General features: G+C 37.0%; 1 protein-coding gene and 1 long non-coding RNA gene across 17 annotated transcripts in view; one reads left to right on the top strand and one right to left on the bottom strand.

Annotated features, from left to right (window-relative positions):
• The window catches only part of LOC149807017 (polypyrimidine tract-binding protein 1-like), a 204,118-nt gene that overhangs the window by 84,716 nt on the left and 96,825 nt on the right, over positions 1–22,577 (bottom strand). The window contains exon 1 of one of the 16 annotated variants that reach the window (XM_089960779.1): positions 18,159–18,632. The exons of 13 other annotated variants lie outside the window; for them this stretch is intronic. Coding sequence is in view for 2 of the 3 variants with exons in the window: in XM_089960755.1 (XP_089816881.1) it covers positions 4,037–4,153 (117 nt within the window). In the remaining variant the exon portion in view is untranslated. Of the gene's footprint in view, positions 1–3,898; positions 3,923–4,036; positions 4,169–18,158; positions 18,633–22,577 lie in introns of those variants that run through there. 2 more of the 16 variants (XM_089960755.1, XM_089960775.1) reach the window with 2 other exon arrangements.
• LOC149807019 (uncharacterized) lies at positions 1,238–21,703 on the top strand. The gene is made up of 3 exons (XR_016421642.1): positions 1,238–1,551; positions 2,781–2,844; positions 20,515–21,703. It is a non-coding gene; the product is annotated as an uncharacterized LOC149807019 (long non-coding RNA).

Here is a 22,577-nt window from a genome sequence, read left to right as displayed (position 1 = left end):
AGATATGCACCATTTTCATTTAGGACCAACCTGACATAAAAAGTCCCTTATTTGTAAAAACAATGATAATATGACAATCCATTCAGGAGTAGTAGAGATAAAAAATTTCGAGGTGGCCACTCTGGTAGCCATATTGGATGTTCAAGCAAAACCATTTTTATTTAGGACTAACAAGACACCACAAAGTCTTCTGGTGAAAATCACAGGTCAATATGACTTTCTGTTAATGAGCAGCAATACTATATTCTAGATGGTTGTTAGAAGGCCATATTGGGATAAAAGAGTGTCAAGTTTCAATGCAATCCTCCTGGTAATTTAGAAGAAGTGGCAATAACAAACTTGTATAACAGACGGATAAAGTAAAACAAATCTCCCCATAAACTTATAACATTCTTTTCAGACGGAGTAGCAATAACTATATTCTAGATGGTAGTCATGGAGGCTACCTATATTAGATGTCAGATAAATACCCTTTTCATTCAGGACCAACTATATTGTGTGTGCATGTGTGTGTGTGTATGTGTGTAAAGTTTTAGGGCAATCTAGTTTACAAGTAGCTTACAAGGAGTAACAATAACAAACCTGTGACAAGATGATCCCATTAGCTCTCCTGGTCTCTGACCGGTAGTGCTAAAATGAACATAAAGGTAACACCTACATGTTAAAACATAAATTTTAAAACTACCCACAAAAAACACCATGAAAAAATCCAGTTATTATTCAGATATAAGGCATAAGAAGCACCTATGAAATACCACTCATGTAATATCTTCATGGTAAGCTACACAGTGCATTAACATATCATACATGGAAAAATCCATCTATGTGTATTTTTCTCAACAGCTGTGACCTAATGCAGCATCTTCAACATAACTGTAACTGGAGTTCCAAGATCACACAGGTCTATTCTATGATAACATGTAACTGTCCAATTCATGCAAATTTCTGTTTTTAAATAAACCTATGCCAAGATGTCAACCATATGCACAAAAATGGCACTTTATATGTTGAAGCCCTACCTTTATTTCCTTATTAAATCCATAAAAATTTAGAAACACTTCCCCTTATAATAAATGGAGGGGAGAATATACACCCTAAATTTCAGTTCTAGAATAGATCCTGGTTAACACATCCAAAGACTTGCTTCTGACACAAACAATAACAATCCTTTATTTCTCTGTGACATTATTTGCAAGAAGACAAACTGTATACACAAACTACAGATACCCACCTGTCTACAAAAGTCTACTTGGGTTCCCAGCTGAATGAATTATTGTCAGGTCAGGAGCAGCCCAGTTAAAAAAAAACTACTTTCCCCAGAAGCAAAATAGAATTTATCCCTAGATACCAGAATTCAGCTACTAGAATGGCAATGTTCATGGAAGGTGGATGTTTTTTGAGATTGTCAACTCTGGCTTCATTAGGGCAGAAGTGAAATCAATATGTGAAGTAGTCACTGCACAGCATGACTGATGCAGACAGTGGGCTGATGGGCAGCAGTTTACACAGAACAGCCATGACAACTGAGGCATAATTCTGTACTTGTATCAGGTGAGTGGGCTCATGATTAAAGAACTAACAGAACCTTGTTCACCTCCAATCAAAATCAAGCCAATCTAATCAAGTTTAGCTAATATTGCTTGATGGAACTAATGTTCTTCAATTTTTTATATTATAATATACTTGCTAAAAGGTGTACATGCAAGTTTCTTTCAATCTGATCTGTGGTCCAGAAAATTAAAAAGCTGTCACTGAAACAACCAGCCTATGGAAATATTAGCAAGAACAAACATGTATCTGGTTTTTCATTTTCTCTTTTCGTTTTAAATAGAACTCAATGCTGAATGTGCAGGATGACAAAAACATTCTTGAATAAGAATATATAAACATCATTACCACTTTCAAACTGATATTGTATAATAGGTCTGTGATGTAAATGAGTCACTCGAACAGCAACATAGAGATCTCATTACAAGCTGCCAACTTGCTAAATTTGGTACATGTTTTGTTCCGAAATATTATCTTTCATGCCTGAAATTTTGGGGGCTATCTATTCAAAACATTCTGCAACCTGTTTACAATCTTAGTGAAAACTGCAAGGTATGTTTGGTTTTGTGGGGCTTGATGCCATTTATCAGCACATAATAGGCTAAACATGGCTGGAAAATAGCAAGGAATTGAACTATCATTAACTCATTAACCCTTGGTGCCACGTTTACATGTCAGGAGGTATTAGCTTACTGTCGAGCTCTGTAGCATCAAGGTCATGTACGATACACTAAAGTGGGTGGTATTATAGAAAGGTAGACAGATGTAGCTCTACAATGATACCAAATAATCTGGATGTTCTAGTTGCACTACAAAATACAGAGGAAAAAAACTACTTTTTTTGATCCAATTTTGTTCCACCCAAAACTCGGCCGTAGTCGGAATACGATTTCGTGTCCAGATTTTAGACTTTTTGGCCTCAAATCTAAGGCAGACTGGTCTGAACTGCACACAGACAGGTGAACCTTTGCAAAAAACAGGACAAGATGGGCATTTGGAATAAGAGTGGTCTCGATGCGAAAATAATGGGTCCATTAAGCACCAAAAAAACACAAAAAATACCCAAAAAACTCCAACTTTTACCCTTCTGCTCCTGTACGAGTGAAATAGCCAACGAAAAACAATGTTTCTAACACAACTAGGCATTAGGTTAATGGGAAATCTCTTGGAAGTCAGTGTATTAGAAAGTATTCAGAAATAGACCCAAAATGTGTTTCCTACTCACATTTCAGGCGAAAATGACAAAAACCTCCAGGGGATAAGGAGTTAATACTGGTAATCCACTCACCCACTCAGGTAAGTACTGACCATTTCTTCTTGCCAGAAAACCTCACCCAGTTATAGTTTTCTAGATACTATTCTGTGACCCACTTTTTATTACAAATTTAGGCCAGTTTTACAGCATTTGTCTAATACCCACCCACCCATTCAGGTGCAGAATGAACCAATTTTTTTTGGCATTTTTTCAATATCCTTAATACATTTTGCTTTTAAAATGCAATGGGGAGGTGGTGTAAACTACTGGGGAGATGAGTTGGCTGGGTATGTGAATACTATGGTATTAAGGAGGGAGAGCAAAGAACTTGAATGAGCTTGAACAAAAATGGAAACAAACTTCGGGTGGAAACTATGAACTTTCACTAAATAATATCAGCAAGATTCTCAAATGAACACTAAAGATAAACACTGTTTAGCTATGTATCAGCACTCAGTGCTTGGGCAGGTGAGTGATAGGAAAATTCACTCAACTGCTTGAAATTTTCACTTGCCATTTTCAAGTTGGGCAAGTGAATTTTCAATCCCTGGCAATGCCAAGTACTATAAATTCCATATTTACTAACTTGAAGAAAACTGGGACCATAAGCATCCTATTCAGTCAACACTTCATCCATGCTGCTGTTGTTGTAGGGTTAATGCCATAGTTCAGCACATAATAACTGCTTATCTGGTGCAAAAAGAGCCCAGGAAAACCCCAGGAAGAACTATGAACCAATGGGAAGCTACTGGCAAGCCTTCCCCAGATACCCACGCTGGCTGAGCCCAAGACTTGCACCCCCAGAGACAGAGGTGAGATGCCAGTGGTCTGTAAAGGTGAGAACCTTAAACCACTTGGCCACCTGGGTCCCCATCATCCATGTAAAACCACTGGATAAAGAAATAAAATGCTTCTGTTACAAAAACATTTGTCTAAAAACAAAGGCAACAATACCTCTCAGTTACTGCACACATACTTCAAGTGACCATAGGAAACTAAGAACAAACATACTGTCATGCAGCAGCATTTTGAAGTTATCTGTACAGTTTCTAAATACATGTACACTGTTCATATTTACCAAAATTGACCACCTACCTTAGACATTTTGCTGCCTGTTTCATTGCCAAATAGAATTTAAAAAATACACAGACAATCTCACACTGATTAAAAAAAGCTAGTGAAGACACAACATTTACCAAACCATATTCTCCCACCCGTTTCTCCTCCTCCTACCTGCTGCACAATGCAGTATCCTTGTGGTGGCAACACAGGCACTTGGTAGCAGCAACTGCACGTGAGGAAGTACTCAGGTTGCACCAGTGGTAGAAACGGAAAAGAGCTATTGTACATTACTACACACACTATATTCAACAACAGAGGCTCAGTCCAAAGGCACAATGTTCATAATTGACTCTAAATGAGAGCAATTTTCTTCAGCAATTTACCGTGGCAATTTTCAATTGTCACTGATGAAAATGATCTGAACAGCATAAATGCTGACATTTCTGAAAACTAGAACTCCACCAATCCTCAATTCCCTCAGCACAAATATTTCAGCACACTCCAGTCATGTCTATCCCCATATCTGATTCCAATATAAAAACCTATCATCTTTCCATTAGTAAATCAAAACCAATCACCCCTTCATATCCAAGTGAAGTCTCGATCTGTTAGTTGATTGATTTTCCCCACTATTATGTGGAGACTATGGTATATGACATCAAGATTATTAGGCAGAATATGCCATATTCACTAAGCCTATGTAAAAGCTACTGAAATTAAGAAAACCCATGGGATTAGAGAAGCAATACTGTCATTAATTATTGAGATGAAACCGAAGTGATGAGCTGCAACATCCCCCACAGCTCTTTGACAGTTTTTACTACCTGGCCTTTTCTAACATAAACATATGCTGTTAAATTCTCATTTCTGGTAGAAATGGTCCATTTTGAAAATGAGAATTCAAGGAGAAATTCCCTTTTCTATTGCAGAATTATCTAAATATCCAATTTAGCCACTGGCCCTGAAGCCCATGGATATGGCCTTTTTACTTGGTCAACTGATATTTTAGGCAGAAGGTCTGGCAGGCCAGTTAACATTTTAGCTCAATTTTTGCAAGTTATTCCTATGATTTTCAGGATGAGAGCTAATTCTAATGATGTCCTTTATTTTTGTTCCCATGATTCCACTCAGCAGTATATATAACAAGAGCAAAGTCTGCAGACAAGCATTAATGTACACCAGGTAAGCTTGACCCCAAGGTCACAAAGATAGAGCAAGCATGTCACAGAATGAAAGCTCTTAGCTTCAACATTAATCAACACAAGTATGCAAATTAATCAAGGGGTTTAGGAAATTAATACAAATTATACTCGGGGAAAGAAGTTAAATTCAACTTAACACATTTTTACTGTTTGTTTTTTTTAATAGGTGTTTTCAAGGTTTCAAAAAATATTTGCAGCCCAAGAGATAAACCAGTTAAAATATTATCTCCATTGTGAGCATAACATTTATTAGCATTTGATACAAATGATGAATGCTTTAATTTGGTTTCTAAATAAAATGAAGAAAAAAAAAGGTAAAGTGAAAGTAATAAAAAAAACATACTGGTAAGTGCTAAGAAATCTCTAACACTTTCTTGACCACTTAGGCTAGTCTATCAAACAAATATTCAATAAATAGCACTTTTGTGGGGTCAGGATAGAGCCATTCATCACTTCTTTAAAAAAATTCAGTTTTTTGAGGTTTCTGGGGTCCACTTCTCTGTAAACTATATCCAAAACCTTAATGCATTTTTCAGACTGTGACCTTCAGTTCAAAGTGAAAGGGACAAGTGCATTGTTAGAATTATTTGTCTAAGCTTCATATTGACTTCTCCCAGGTACACTATGATGATCCATCAATGGGTGTACTATAAGCAAATGAAAAAACTAATGCAAATTTTCAAACTTCATACTGATTAATTCGTGAATTAACAAAATCCAATGTTTTGGGAAATATATTTATACATATAAATTTGTGTTGTTGCTGCAGTGTTTAATGCCTTTTCTCAGCACAAAATAGGCTATACTTGGCAGACGGTATAAATGTTGGAGGAAGAACCAGGGAAAACCCCAGAAAGAACCACTAACCCACAAAAAGCTACTGGCAAGCTTTCTCACATACCCACAATGGCCTTACCTGGGACTCAAACACCCCCCCCCCCACAGAACTGAGTTGGCAATGAACAGTAACGGTAAGCGCTTTAGACCACTCTGCCACTTTAAATTTTTGTGACCTTGGCTCTATTTCAAAGGGAAAGCACATGTGTTATAATGAACAGCTTCAGTTTCACAAAGACATGTCCCAAATAAGGAAATCTATCAAGTGGTTTAGGAAATATATGCAAATGAAACACTTAACAAAAAACTTCAATACAACTTTTATATGACCCCAAGATGAAAGGGTGACGAACTTATGGCAGAATGATTCATCTTAGTTTAAACCAAAGTCATGCCAAATATGATGCAACTATTTATGGCATTAGGAAATATATGCAAATGAAAACCTTAAAATAAAACCTTGAAAAATTGTTAGGTACTCACCTAAGGTTAAGAGGTGAATACATTCAAAATTCCAATGACCCATCCAATAACCAATAAACTGGAGCACTACAACTGACTACATGTATATGCATATCAAAGATTAGGATTAGATCAAACAATAAAAATATGTGGAGTTCCAGTCAGCTGACCATCTGTATTTCTCACTGCCAACCCTGGCACTTTTTTCCCCCATGGTTAAAAAAAAAAAACTACCTACCCTATTTTTAAAACCAGTGCAATCAAAAATACGCATATTTTTTGTTTGTTTTGCTTGATATTATGTATGACATCTGGTAAAAAGAATCCCTAAAATAACAGTTTAGATTGTATTTTTACATAATGTTCATGATCTAACAAATTTACCAAAAGAAACAAAATTGGGCAACATGTTCCAAACAACATTTCCAGGGTCAAATTTTTATATTTTCAACTACCTGTACCATGGACAAGAGGGCTGTAAAAGCACTTTCAATGCTCTACATGTGTGTGTGTGTGTGCGATGGAGAGAGAGACAGTTCCTTCTAATTATTTATATAAGCTCTAAGGATTCAGGTTTAATAGGTATCTATGTTGCTTTGATGCCTCGAGAGTTTGAAGCCATGGTTTTATGCAACTCACAATTTTTCTTTTTTAAAATAGCTTGTTCAAGTAGCAAACAACAAAACAACCCCACCCCACCCCATACAAACCTTAGAACAACTGCTTGCAATTGTCAAGTGGAAAATTAATGCTTGTGTGTGCACGAGAACACACTTACACTCTCACTCTCTCCCTCTTATTCAGCGGGCCAACAACAACTAGTCATCAAGCATGTGTCTTACTCCCTCCCTCCCTCTCTGGTGTATACACATACACCTTGATTCTTTTCCTCCTCAGCAATGATATCCTTCAAGTTCTAGACCACAAGCAACAACACTCTGGCAGACTGTCCTGCGGCAAACCAATATCTGGAGGGTAGCTTCTGTGATTTCTTGACATGATGCAGCTCAATAATATCTCTGTAGGCAAATAATTCTTCATCTATTATTAATAACCCATATCACATTGCTAAAACGGTTTTGAAAGTTTTATGTTCCAACAACACTTACCTAGTTCAGGCAATTAATAAATGATGAAGAAATGGATTTAGTTCAAAAGGCAATGGCTATATTTTTGCAAGTACAATCTGAAACCAGTATATTCTTTATAATCCTCTGAAAGTGACAAAATTGAGAGGAAAAAAATTATTTTACAAAAGTAATTTAAATTCTTTGTAGTTTACCTACGTGTCTGCCAAGATGTTTTAAATCATTCCATTTCATCTCAAAAGCCTACTCACAATGTCATTCTAATCTCTGTACAACATTCTTTGCAACAACATTAATTCACACAATTCTGATATGCTTCCAACTTAAAAGATCTCACTGCAAACTGAAATTTAACACATATTAAATAGACACATCTCTTTAAGACATAAATGCATCCCAGGAATTTTCTTCAATGTACACTGACTGTATCACATGCCTATCAAATACAGACCCTGATATAAATATCCTGCAACAATAATTTGAACATTTTGCAATACAGCAAATAACTTAACTATGCATGGCAGACCATGAAAAAAAATCCATATCTTTCATCTAACTCTAAATCATTAAGCTGTAACTTTCACTGTGAATATGCGACTTATATAATACTCTGTACAAGCAGAGACTTTAACCCCTCTCTGCTGACAGATGAACAAGCTTTGAAGAAAAATAGGTATGTACAAAATTCTCAACTATTTTTTTCGCTTGCTGACTGAAAATTTTACTCCCCACCACTAATGAAAAAATAAAATCCAGGTTTTTTAAAATATTTTGACCCTTCCTAATTTCATTTTGTTCAATAGTCAGTGAGTGCATGAGTGTGTGTGATTTGGATTTTTAATGTAGCTTTAACAAATTTTCAGTCACATCGCTACGATGTCTGCAATTTGGCAGTTTATAGTGATGTCTAGCACTGGAGCATGATGTCCCACCCAGTCACATTATCCTGACACCAGGCCAACCAGTCCTAACAATAACCTCTTAATGCTGTGTGTCAAGCGAGACAGCTGTAAGTCTTTGGTATGACTCAGCCTGGGATCAAACCCATGACCTCCCACATCTGAGGCGGACACTCTAATCACATAGCCACTGGAGCAGTCTGTGTGATGGTCAAATTATTGTAAACAATGCTCATAAGGCACTTACTATTATCCAAATATTTTAAAGTGCCTGCTGGACCTTTAAATGCTATTCAGTAATCACAAACAGCTTCAAATTTATTGTGAATGCAAGTGATTTAGGTAATTATACTGAGAGCAGATATCTGTCACATAGTATCATGTTAATGAGTGATACTAAAATCATCTAATGAGTCACTAAGTCACTTAAACTGTGGTTCACTTTGTGTAAATACTGGGATGAAAATCAACAAAGAAAATTTTATTCCCACCCTCTGACCCAACTTTTTCTAAAAAAAAAGAAACTGGACAATATTTTTTAATGACACAGTTTATCATATTAGCATGCTGCTATTGCTGCATTACACTGGCCATGCAATCAAAATAATACATATATTGTTTGCTACCTGTACGGGACCTAAAACAGCTCAATGACTAGAATGCCAGACGCGTAACTTAAAAAATGCAGGTTCAAAGCCTACAACTGGATCAGCCTTAGGTCAGACGGGCTGGTGAACCATTGGGCTAGGCACTTTACACCAACTGTTTTGGCACTAAATAAGTTAATTGTGTTGCTGTACCATAAAAAACCAAACATTTTCGTAATTCTACCAAGATACCAACATAACAGGCAACAGACAGTGGTTTGTGCATTTGAAACTAACCTGTTCTAGGAGATAATTGATTAACTTTTCGAGGGTGTGGGGAGCTTAAAACCAGTAATATCTTTCAAGATAATGATGGGATGATTTTCATAAAGTTTGTGAAAGCAGATGGTAGCTTTTAAAATCAAATACATGCATACATACATATTGAATTTGCTGTTTCTAGTGTCTTTTGTTGATTACATTTTTAAGAATAACATAAGAATATCACATTTTAAGTACCTCCAAATAATCTCAACTATGGAAAAATTATCCGAAATGCAAAAATACTTATCTCAACTGACTTTTATTAATACATGCATACTTTGTTTTTATTGTTTTATATGAATTTGCTTCTTTATATGTTATATTCATGTGTATTATATATATTACATATATTTATCTTTTATGAAAATCGATTAGTTCAGACAGGGAGACTTCTTAATATATCTTATTTCTGATATTATCCAATTTGGCACAAGAAGACGATCATTGAAAATAATCAGTTTCTCTGGACTGGATTTATACATGTTATATAATGAATTTAGCTTACATAATTCACTATGTTGGGAAGGAGCACTATTAAATTTCTGTTCATGCTGCAAAATCTTTTTTGGCAGATGGAACTAGATGCTAAGTTCCAATGGAATCCATGAGCAAATATTGTCTAGTTCCTGCATAAGACTGCCACACCCTTAAACAGAGCAACAAAGATGCAATCATAGAGATATAAGAGTTATGGAATCCACCCATTTCCCACAGTCTGTGATGCCAAAAATTGGCTTGCAATCTCATAACATCAGGTTCCTGACTTGTCATCTTGAGCCACTTAAACATTTAAATGCTTTAGCAGGTGGTTAAGTTAGCCCACAACAGGGTTGCTTTATCTCCTGCCTAGAAGCAAGCTGCAGTATGAACCAGTAGAGAATGGTGAACAAAAATATCCTCTGCTAGAAACTTCACTTCTGTTAAAAACATATATATAATTATCCAAAAGTCAGTGGGTACAACATATATTCAGTGTGTTATTTTACTTCAACTGCCAAGGTTTAAGTAGAAAACAAAGTACCAGGAAATATAGGAAATGTAGCAGACCCAGGAGGTGGCAAACCCCACCACCACCCCTTGTTGTGCTGCCACCATATTCCCTGACTCCTTCTGAACAGATGAAAAGGTTTTACTATTTTACTAATGCAACGACTCCAGCTTATCTTTCTTGATGAAGTAATCATGCAAAAATGCATACATCAGCCAGCTGATAGAACAATAAGGAAACAAAAAAAAGCAAATTGAAGTTTTTGTAATAATACACAAATTAATCTAACAATAAAAAGAGCCAACATCAATAAGGATAGAATGTGGTGTGGGCATAGCCTTGGCAAAAGATGCCTTGGTCACTTTTTATATTACATGATATACTCTGAATAAATAAATTACAGATTTGTTTCTAAAAGAACTGAAGTATGTTCACTTCAGTAACTTTAATATCATCAAGTGATTTTATCTGCTGTATACTGGTGAAACTAAACAAAATGTCTGACATGGAATTGTCACTGGTATCATTTGCATATAGCAGTATGTTTCATGCCATCCTCTCCATGCTAAAATAATAATACAACTCTGTGATAATTTCTTAAAAAAAACTCTTTTGTTCTTTATCCAGAAGACAAGCATGTACCTTTCTTGCTTCTTATTAGCATCTGATCACCACTCCTGGTACAAATGATTGGGCTTGAAGGAATGAGACAATATGTTTTTCTTTTTAAGTACACTGAATCATGTTTGGTAAGTGATATGGATTTTCAACATAGCTTTAACAATTTTTCAGCCATATCGCTATGATGTCTGCAGTGTATCAGTTTAAAGTGATGTCAAGCACTGGAGGGGGGCAGTCATACCACAGACATGTGGTATCATGTCCCACCTGAACAACTAGTCCTAACAGTAACCACTTAATGCTGAGTGACAAGCAAGGCAGCTGCTATCATCACTTTTTAAATTCTTTGGAATGACTCTGTCAAGGTTTGAACCAACAACCTCCCGCATCCAAGGCAGATGCTCTAAACATTTAGGTCATTAAGAGCGGTCTGTTTGGCAAGAGATTTTAGTGATGCTAAATTTATAAAAGCAAGCATTTTCTGGACTGAGACCTTGAGTTGACCCCAATATAAAAGTAGCAAGTGAATATACAATTAATTTTCCTGATTTATCACAAATATAACAATCAATCATAAGGTTTAAGAAATATATACAAATTAAAAGGTTAATCCAAAACCGTAGCAACCTGTTCATGATGAAAACAGCAACGCTGCCAATGACAGTCTGAAATGTGACTGCTATGAAGGTGTCACTGCCCACTAAGGTTGGCTGTAGAAAGATATCATTTCAAACATGACTTTCCACTTTCTTAATCTGCTTCACTCAATACCTAAGCATTTTTGTAATAGGTAACTAAAAACCCAGCGAAGCCCAGCTTTTAATACAGGTATCAAACAAGAGTACATGTACAGTCTGAACCATAAAGCTATCTAACAATGACCACACCATGGTGCAAAAATATTTGGGTATTCATCAGAACAAAAAGTCGACTTATCAGAGCTGTCAGCAGTATTACAAATGAGTTGCATTTGCAACCTTTTAAGTAAAATAAAAGATGATATGTTCCTCACAAAACATACCTCCTGACATTTACAACTTCAGTGACATCGTACTTAGAAATACAACTATCTCAACCTGCTTGAGGTTAAATTCAACTGCAGGCAATATGAAGAAATTTTACACCTGCCTAAAGATTAAAAGAGTGTCCGTAGTGTAACTTGAGGAACAAACCCATACAGCGATACAGTGAAACCTATCAATGGAAGGCTTGACAATTTCTTCGAGGAAAGGGGTGGGTCACACAGTTTTCAGTTGTTGTTATATTTGTAGACTGAAACTGAGTGCCTGTACCAATGTGTATATTCAGTACATATCATAATCTGGGTTGTCTCCCCAAGCTATACATTTTTACTGCCACCTGTCCTGTTGTGAGCAGCAAATCTAGCACTTTCATGACCTCTGTATGACCAAGCAATAAAATGATATATAATATAAAAAATCCTTCCCAACTAAACCTTGTGAACAAAATCTGAATGGGTGATGGAATCATCTATCTAATTTAAGATGAAGTCAGTCACAGGTGTCAACAGTTTCTGCTTGTTTTGCATCAATGACCAATTTTCTGCAAGACCAAGGTCACTAGTTGAACAAGACTTATCTTTTTACAAGGGGTGGGGTGGGAGGACACAAAGGGTTTCACGCTTAAGAAGGGGTAGTTTGTTTTGATTAAATTTAACAACAAAATCCATTTACAACTAGAAAAGTCTGGACTCCCTCTCCCTCACCTCACACACACACACCCAGTTTAAATCCATTACTGTTTGCTAAAAGAAAACATGGCAAAATCTAAAAAAATATTCATGATTAACTTCAACATGACCAATTTATGGATGTTTTTACATGGGGCAGTGGTTTTTTGGTTTGTTTCTGTTTTGTATTTTATTTTAGGGTTTTTTTTGAGGGAGTGGGATAATCACAATGGGGTCCAGGCTTAAGATGAGGTAGTTTGTTTTTATTAAAACTGTCAACGAGCAGACATGTGTTATTTACAAGTGAGTTTTAATAATTTCAATGAGGTACAGTGGTTCCTTGACTTACGAGTGTCCCAACTAACGAGTTTTTCGAGATACGAGCCGTCTCTCGGACGATTTTTTGCTTTGAGTTGAGAGCTAAAATTTGGGTTACGAGTCAGCTTCTGATACCCCACCGCTAGTTGGCGCAGCGAATGCCACAGTGAACGTCGCAACATCCCCCCAGCATCCTGTGTCTCACTTGTTCACTTTAAGCGGTTAGCTCGCAGTGGAAGCATCAGTGTTGTGCTCGCATTTGTGCTTGCAGTTATTTTGCAAAACGTTTTTCCAACCATGGATCCAAAGAAAGTGAGTGCGAAGGACAGTGCTGTGAAGAAGAAGCGGATGATGTGCATTGAATTAAAGAAAGAAATTATCGAAAAACATGACCAATGTGTGCATGTAGTCGACTTGGCGAAGCAGTACGAGCGTAGCACTTCTACGATCTGCACCATACTGAAGCAAAAGGAGTCTATAAAGGCTTTAATGCCAGCCTAGGGCGTTAAAATAATTTCTAAACAGCGGACACCTATCCATGAAAATATGGAGAAGCTGCTGATGGTGTGGCTGACGGAGAAGCAGCTTGCAGTAGCTGCGAGAAGACACGAGCTATTTACGATGATTTGCTGCAGCAGACCCCAGGCACTTCGACGGACGAGGCATCAGGCGAGCAGTTTAAAGCCAGTCGGGGCTGGTTCGAGAATTTTAAAAAGAGGACCGGCATTCACTCCGCTGTCAGGCATGGTGAGGCAGCGAGCACGGATATGAAGGCAGCTGAGGATTACCTCAAAACTTTTGCTGAAATTATAGCAGCAGAAGGATACATCCCCCAGCAAGTCTTCAACTGTGACGAGACAGGACTCTTCTGGAAGAAGATGCCAAGGAGGACTTATATAACGGCAGAGGAGAAGAGGATGCCAGGCCACAAACCCATGAAGGATAGGCTAACCCTCGCACTGTGCAGCAATGCGAGCGGAGACTGCAAGATTAAGCCGCTGCGCGTTTATCATTCGGAAAACCCCCGAGCCTTTAAATCACATAAAATTCTGAAAGAGAAACTGCAGGTTATGTGGAGGGCACCCCCCGAGGGCGTGGGTCACCAGGCAGTTCTTTGTGGAGTAGGTGAATTTGGTCTTTGGTGCAGACGTTAAGAAATATCTCCAGGAAAATAACCTACCCCTGCAAGCCCTTCTCATCCTGGACAATGCACCTGCTCACCCACCTAACCTCGAAGATGACATCCTTGAAGAGTTCAAGTTTATAAAGGTTCTCTACCTTCCACCCAACACCACCCCTATCCTGCAGCCCATGGACCAGCAGGTGATTTCTAATTTCAAGAAGCTCTTCACCAAGCACCTGTTCCGCCGCTGCTTTGAGGTGATGGAGAGCACAAACCTCACCCTTCGAGAGTTTTGGAAGGACCACTATAACATCGTGATATGCCTCAGAATTATCAATATGGCCTGGCAGGGTGTTACAAAGAGGACCTTGACCTCTGCATGGAAGAAGCTGTGGCCTGAGGTTGTGTCTGAAACGGACTTTCAAAGACTCAAACCCGAAGCAGCAGTGGTGGAGGAGATTGTATCCCTCGGCAAGTCCATGGGCCTGGACATGGATGAAGGTGACATCAACGAGCTCATCGAGGAGCACTCCGAGGAACTGACAACGGAGGAGCTAAAGGAGCTACAGACGCAGCAGCACATGGAGGTTTTGCAGGAAATAGGTGATGCGGAGGCGGCAGAGGTTATCCCTACAAGTGAGATAAAGGAAATGTTGGAAATGTGGGAGAAACTTTCAGACTTTATTCAGAAGAAACACCCAGAAAAAGTTGCAACTGGGCATGCGACAGCTCTATTTAATGACACTTGCCTAACTCATTTCAGAAACATTCTGAAACAGAGGATGAAACAGACCTCATTGGACAGGTTTTTATCAAAAACCCCTGCAGATGAAAGTGAGGAAAGCGTGGCGAAAAGGGCAAAAATCAGCGAATAAGATTCAGTTATTCACTTCAGCCTTTCTCCTCCACCTCCATCAGCATCTTCAAGTCGTCTGATCTCCAAGGTAAATGCCGTACATTATACTTAATAAAACCAGTTTATTGCAGTACATTCTACTATATTGTGTTTTTATATATAATATTCGTTATTTATAAGTACATTTTTCTTATTTAAAAACATGTAACAAAAAAATTGCTGTGTTTTTTTGGAATCCGGAACAGATTAATGGCATTTCAATTCATTTCAATGGGGAAAACTGATTTGACATATGAGTAATTTGAGTTATGAGCTCCGTCACGGAACGAATTAAACTCGTAAGTCAAGGAACCACTGTAGTTATAAGAATGAATGTTTTTATAAGAAGGGGGGGAAGGCTATCTGGACACATTTTGTTTCATCCCCAGAAAACACCCTATCAGCTGGTAGAGCATCAGACTCATAATTCAAGGGTCATGAGTTCAATACCCAGCCTGGTTAGTTGCACATGTCACTAAAAATGGCACTTAGGTCCTTTTTCCTCTGCATGATATAGTCAGAGTGTTAAAAGTGCTGTAAAAACCAACAAAAAAAGTACCAAAAAGGAAGGCCCCTTCCTTGTACACCAACTCTAAAAACCATTACCTAACATTTGTCTTGTTGTACCACATATTTTTACTTGGAACATTCATCTTATTTCTGCAACTGTAGCTTAAACTTTTTTTAAAACTTTAATCATGCTGACACAGCCGCCAATATTATGCTAGCATGCCATTAAATTACATACATACATACATACATACATACATATGGAAGCATTAGAACAGGACAGAAATTAAGATGAGACATTTTTCCACCTCAAGTATCTGAAGATTCAATTAAAGTACTGACATAACATGGTGGGGAAGGAAATAAAAAGCAAGAGTATAAACATATGTGCAGGCTTAGCAAATCCCATTGCACAATACCCTGGTCTATTCCTTTTCAAAGTCAGGCAACTCCAATTTTCAAAATTTCCAGCCCAGGACAAGCACTTTTTTTTCAATTTAAAAAGAAGGCCCAGCAAGTGCTTATTTTCAAGCCATATTCTCTTTAACTAAATTTATCTGTCCATTCATGCCCTCCTAGCACACCAAATGCTTGCCTCTACCTCTCTTCTTGTCTTTATTTACATCCTGCATCACACCTACTGGTGGCCATTATCACCTCTTGCATGTGTGTACTTCCTGGACTTCATAGTGGGCTAAGCAACCAAATTATTGGCAAATCAAAACACATGAAACAAAACAAAGCTAGTATGATTAATTAGCAATGTTTATAAATGGCTTCACTGTATTGTGTTTACTCACCAGCACACTATGCCATCGCTGCTTAGTTTCTGTTTTGAAAAAAGAACCAGAACTTTTGAAGTTTGTTCAAACTAGATCCTTGTGAATTACTTGCCCTTTAATTTAATCCTTCTAGTCAGTAAAACTAAATTAACGAAAGGCACTTTGAGATAAGTGTCAGCTCTCTTTTTTTATCTGGTTAGATGACAACAGGGGCCCCGAGTGGCCGAGTGGTCTAAAGTGTTCACTGTTCTGGATCACTGCCATCTCACCTCTGTCTGCGTGGGTTCGAGTCCAAGGCTCGGCTAGCATCGGTATGTGGGAAAGCCTGCCAGTAGGTTCTTGTGGGTTGGTGGTTCTTCCAGGGTTCTTCCTCCACCAGTTATACTGGCCGCCACGTATAGCCTATCTTGTGCTGAAAAATGGCGTTAAACCCTAGAACAACAACAATAAAGATGACAACAATAATTGTTGAATGATTAAAACAATTAGGCTAATTATGGAGCTGTCTCTGTTCATATTCAAAGGAACAAATGCATGTTATAATGCCTTTAGAAGTAGTTATCAAGCCAAGTGATATTTAATATATGAATAAGATGAGTTTACTAAATTATTATCACAAGCAAGTTAATAAGGAAGATTCAGAGGGAAAATTCATGTGAAAGTGGAGAGATAAAATAAGACATTTTCAACCACACTGGGTTGATAGTTATTGCTGGCTTGAATTCATATATTTTTAAGGGAAGATGTTTTGCAGTTAAATCTGCAAACTGCATCCTAAACTGGCAAATGTTGGAAATTCAACTGACAAATTCAGGATTGAACAAATGATAGTCCTGGACCACATAAGACCTGTGCAGAAAATCCAAGTTTCTGACACTATATTTCAAAAGGCCCTTTCAAAACTAACTGAGACTGAAATGTAATGTACACTTCAAGAATTGTTGAACTTGGTGCTAATTATAAAAACAGATTCTGGGCAACAGACTTCTCTCTACTTCATTCAAGTCTGAAGAGGCAAAGTTAGAGAAAGTTTTAATTCCTGTAAATTCATTTCCTTTCTTGCTGATGGAAGCACTGATGCTACCGTATCAGAGCAAGAAATAAGACATGAAAAAACTGAAAACCTCTGATCAACCTATGTTTTGAAAAATTCAAGTAAAGAAATATCTGAATATTTCATTTGGTCCTTCTATAGATTAAAATGCATACACCTCATAAAATCTTGGCAAGTTATATAAATTTTGCTGTCAATAAAATAAATTTGTTCAGCTATCGTGTCTCAGTTTTGTTTACTATTATTTGAAATGCTTTATGATGATGATGTAACCAATTGCAGTGCAAAATTTATATATATATATATATATATATATATATATATATATATATATATATATATATATATATATATGTATGTATGTATGTATGTATGTATGTATGTATGTTATTCTACTCTCTGCTCTTTGCACAATATGGTGTGATGAGTATACCAATATGTTATAAGGGTCCTACTGAGGAATTTAGGTGTTATGTAGGAACTAGCTTTGTATCCTCTAAGCCTATTTGTTGGTTATACTGTAATGTACAACAAAACTGGAGTATTAGCTTCTTAGCAGTCATGTCAGTTCACATTTACTGTCTAACAAAAGCAGCACTTTGCAGTTTGAGAAATTGTTGTGTTAGTGCTCTATATATCTGCTTATCTGTGAAAAACATTAATTATATAAAGCTTATCAATCCACCTGTCTATTCATGCATCTCAAGATAACTCATCAAGCATGCCTAGACTAGGGATGGTAAAGAGTTGTGACCAACTCACATAAAACTCCCAATGATAGCATATGTATAACCTGACTTGCATTTGAACTACTTCTGAATTTCTCAGTATAGTATTGGCTCAACCAGAGAAAAAAAAATGCATTTGATCATACAGAAGCATGGATATATACAAGAGCAAATTCAATACTCACATTGCTATCCAAAAGGGAAATGAATCAGAGACAGAAAACAAGTGTGAACAGTACCACAATCCTACAACTTCAAGTTACACAGATGTCAGTGGTGTAAAATTTATAGTACAAGCAATGCCAGCCAACAGAAACTGCCAGAAGATGTATACTCCAGAAAGGAAGGAAAGAACCAGTAGATAAATTGAGAATCTAGTGATGACTGTACTGAGGCCAGTTGTAGTCCCTAGTAACCACGGTTCAGTAGTTTAGCCTTGTGGCGGTATGCAGGTAATGGAAAGCCCTCAGTGTAGGTGTTTATCAAAAGAGTTAGCACTTGCTGGCCTGTTCATCAGCTAAATAGTACTTGTAGTGCTAATGTTATTGAATAAAACGGTTCATGTTTACTACAATATGTACATGTACGTTTTCTCTAAACTATAACTGGTAGAGCCGTCACCACAGCAGAGTCACCATACATTAGCCAAGTGGGAATGAGAGTCAACCTGTGAAGTGCAGTGTTTATCTCTGTTACACTTGATTCAACATGCCAGCTGCCAGGCCATGAAATACCTGCAAGTTATTTCTCATACTATACCAGTCAGGCATGACAAATGGGAGGGAAAAAATGGGGGGTGGGGGTGAGATTTAAGATACACAAATATGACCAACTGCAATGATGTGAAATATAATATTCATTTTTCTACATTCGTGACTAGAACAAAAGCTATAATAGTGTAAGCTGGTCCATCGGGGATTTCATCTGATTGATTTTCCTTCTCTTTTGCCAGGATGGCCCAGATGGTAGTTTACGTTTACCTTGCTGTGTGAAAAATGCACCCATAAATACAGTAAAACCTGTCTTGAGAGACCTCTGATATGAGAGACCTCCTGTCTTGAGAGACCAGGTTCTCTATGTACAGATTTATTGATTATATATAGTATTATGACCTGTTATGAGAGACCACCTGTCTTGAGAGACCATTATGTTTGGTAGAAGGGATAGTCTTTCAAGACAGTTTCTACTGTAATAAAGACAGTATGGATGTTGCTGTCTCACAACACCCATTTCATACAATTTAGCATAAGTGTAATGTCATAAAACTTGTAACACATATTTGAGATATGGCTTAGAAAACAATCTGCCAAGCACTCATCCCTGTCCTCATTATACTGAGCACAGCACAGTTCTTCACCACATTTGTTCATTTTTATGAAAGAACCAATGATACATGTTGCAAGCTTGATATAAAAATGGATCAAAACCATGAAAATATTATGTTCTTAAATAAAACTCCTTACATCAACATATGAGACAATGATTGTTGTTGCAGGTTTGACTCCATTCAGCACACGACAGGTTATATACATTGCAGCCAGTATAACAGGTGGAGGAAGAACCCTGACAAGAACTACCAACCCTGTTCAAGTAGAGCTGAGATAACAAAGATATTAAATATTTTATCCAGCACCAACTCCACATCATAATAAGTCTTTTAGTGAAAACCTAATGTTGATATGACCATCCATTTAGGAGGAGTAACAATAACATAAATTTTAAAATGATCTCTGGCAGTCATATTGGATATTTGAGCCACACCACTTTCATTCAGAATGAACTAGACCATGGGATTAATGTATGTGAAGTTTAAATGCAATCCAAGTAATTTAAAAGGAATAATGATAACGAATTTGTGCTAACAAAAGGGTGAATGTTAGACAATGGACAGTCAAAAGGCCATTCCAAAATTATAAACTGTATCTGTTGGTGTAGAAAGCCCTCTGAATAGTTCAGCCCTTGGAGGCCATATTTTTTTAATCTGCATCAATGTAATTTCACAACACTGAGAAAAGTGTGACATTTATCTCAATTTCATCAAATTTTATGTACATATAGTTTATAATGCTAAGTATGTTTTATTGTCCATTATAGTATGTTATTGTTTTACAAATGTAATATACTTGGTGAAGTTTTAATTACACAAGGGACCCCGAGTGGCCGAGTGGTTTAAAGTGCTCTCCGTAACGGATCACTGCCATCTCACCTCTGTCTGCGTGGGTTCGAGTCTCGGATTCAGCCTATGTGGGTATGTGAGAAAGCTTGCCAGTAGCTTCTCGTGGGTTGGTGGTTCTTTCTGGGGTTTTCCTGGATTCTTCCTCTACCATTAATACTGGCCGCCATGTATAGCCTATCATGTGTTGAAAAATGGCGTTAAACCCTACAACAATGTACATTGTAACATTTGCATGCAATGTTTTCATTTTAATTTCCTGTATGTTTTAAGCACAAGTCATTTGAAAGCTCAAAGAGCTCATGGTAATGTTGTGAAGTATGACAATATAAATCTAACTTCTGCTTGCATTAAACTTCTCTTTACAGCTGTCTCCTGGCTTGCACCTCACAGTAATGTTGCCAACTGTTACACATCTTGAGGAACCAGCCCATACTGAATAGTAAAATGAAGAGGGATGTATGTGTCTGTGTCTGTGTGTGTGCACATGCACGCACGCATGCACGCTGCAATTTTTTCCACATGTGGCTACCCTCCATCCAAGTAATAATCAAAAGTGACTGTTCTGGAGAAACCAGCAGAATTAGAATAAAATAATTAACTGTTAGAACTTTTACTTGCTTTGCTCTTTGCACACAGAATTTATTCTTAACTTATGCTATACGTCTTTCAGAGATACAATTTTATCTGCTACTAAAGTGAAAGGAAATGCAATGTTTTAATCTGAGTGTACAAGAAGTGTTGTTGTACCGATTTCCCTTATATTAACTGAATTATCAAGACAGATTTACTGCTTTTAAACAATGATGTCTTTTTAACAATGCCTATAAATTGATTTCAGTGTCTCTCAAATGCTAATGCTATTCAACATGTACAGTGATTCACCTCATCATCTTGTAAGCTGCTGTATACTGCAGAACAATAGTTCAAATTTAATTACACACTCACAACACGAAATGGCAAAATGAGTCAAATAATGACATACATGTATAATGTACTCTTCAATAATTTGCATACCAAACAATATTCACTGCCAAAGGTGGTGTGGTATGGTGAAAACAAACTGGGGCCACAACTATGTACAAATGCATCTGATAGTGAAAATCAAATTTTACCTAGGTCATCTAAATGTACCATATCTGGCTTCAGCTCATGAAGTCCGTCAAAGGTTATCACGCAGAATTTAATTCTGATACAAAAGAATAAGCAATGTTCAAACATGTGCCATAAATGCATCTAATCTTGATGGAAAGCAGCCTTTTTAATGAAATGGTTTGAATCTAACAAGTCCTTCAATTCTTTTTTATCCAAAACAAAATTTGGAACAGATGTGATGTGACAGAATTGAGAGACACAGGTAAAACTATTGGCTGTATCTCTAGAGAAATAGTGCAGACATAAACATATATTTTATTAAATAAAAACAAAGAAATCAAAAACTACCTGAAAATTTCTGTGCATATAAAGATATTCACTTCATTAGTAATAAACACTACTTGTCTTATAACTTTAACAAATACACCCAAGTCTCATCAAAATATAGTAATTTTTACAAGAGATAGTCATTAATTTTACATATTCCTCTGCCCACATATACATGTGCCATAGACTTCCCTATATCACTAAACAACCACAGGCTTCTTCATTTTCCATTCCTGTAAATGAATCACCAACTATGGCATTGAATGTTATTTCTGATTTACTGGCATAAAGCAAATGTAAATACATCTTAATATATCTCCATTCTTAACCATCCTTGATAAAAAAAAATGTTTGTTTTAAAATAACTATTATCTTTTATATCCATGCATAATATGTATCCACTGGCAAACAACCAAAATCCAGCTCTACCCCTGCACAATTCACTGAGCCAGGCCTGAAATCCTACGGCCTGAAATCCAACGGCAAATCACCAGACCATTATGTAATGCACCCAGCCAGGCCATCTATTCTCCAAGCCAACAGCTAATGACCCAGCTCTACCCTCCTATAATGCACTTGGAATAGCCATTTGTTATCTATGCTTTCTAAGCAAGAAACTAGATCCAAAGCTCAAATTTAAACAGTTTTCACAGTATATTGCTCTAATTAGAATAAAACTCTAATAATACATTAACATGTATTTACATGTAAGTACATAACTTTCAGACTTTTTTCTTAACTTTCATCCCTCTACTACACTGCCAAATTTTGAATACATAGATTAGGTGTATATTATCTGTTTTGTTGGTCTTGAGCTTGCATTACTTGTGTAAAAGGTTTATAACTATGGGGCCTCAAGAGCTTGACTTGGAGCATGAGATTTTGTTTTGCCCAATCACAAATTACATTGCTTTTTTGACTGATAGCTAGTGGAAACTTGATCTTAGACCTGGGCTCATTTTCATTATCTACAGGACAGTAGATCATGGCTGACAATGTTCATCCGCTT

This window comes from Sinohyriopsis cumingii, chromosome 1 (assembly GCF_028554795.1).
Source record: "Sinohyriopsis cumingii isolate HCF-2022 chromosome 1, ASM2855479v2, whole genome shotgun sequence".
Classification (NCBI taxonomy): Eukaryota; Metazoa; Mollusca; class Bivalvia; order Unionida; family Unionidae; genus Sinohyriopsis; species Sinohyriopsis cumingii.
This window is presented reverse-complemented; position numbering and strand designations above follow the sequence as displayed.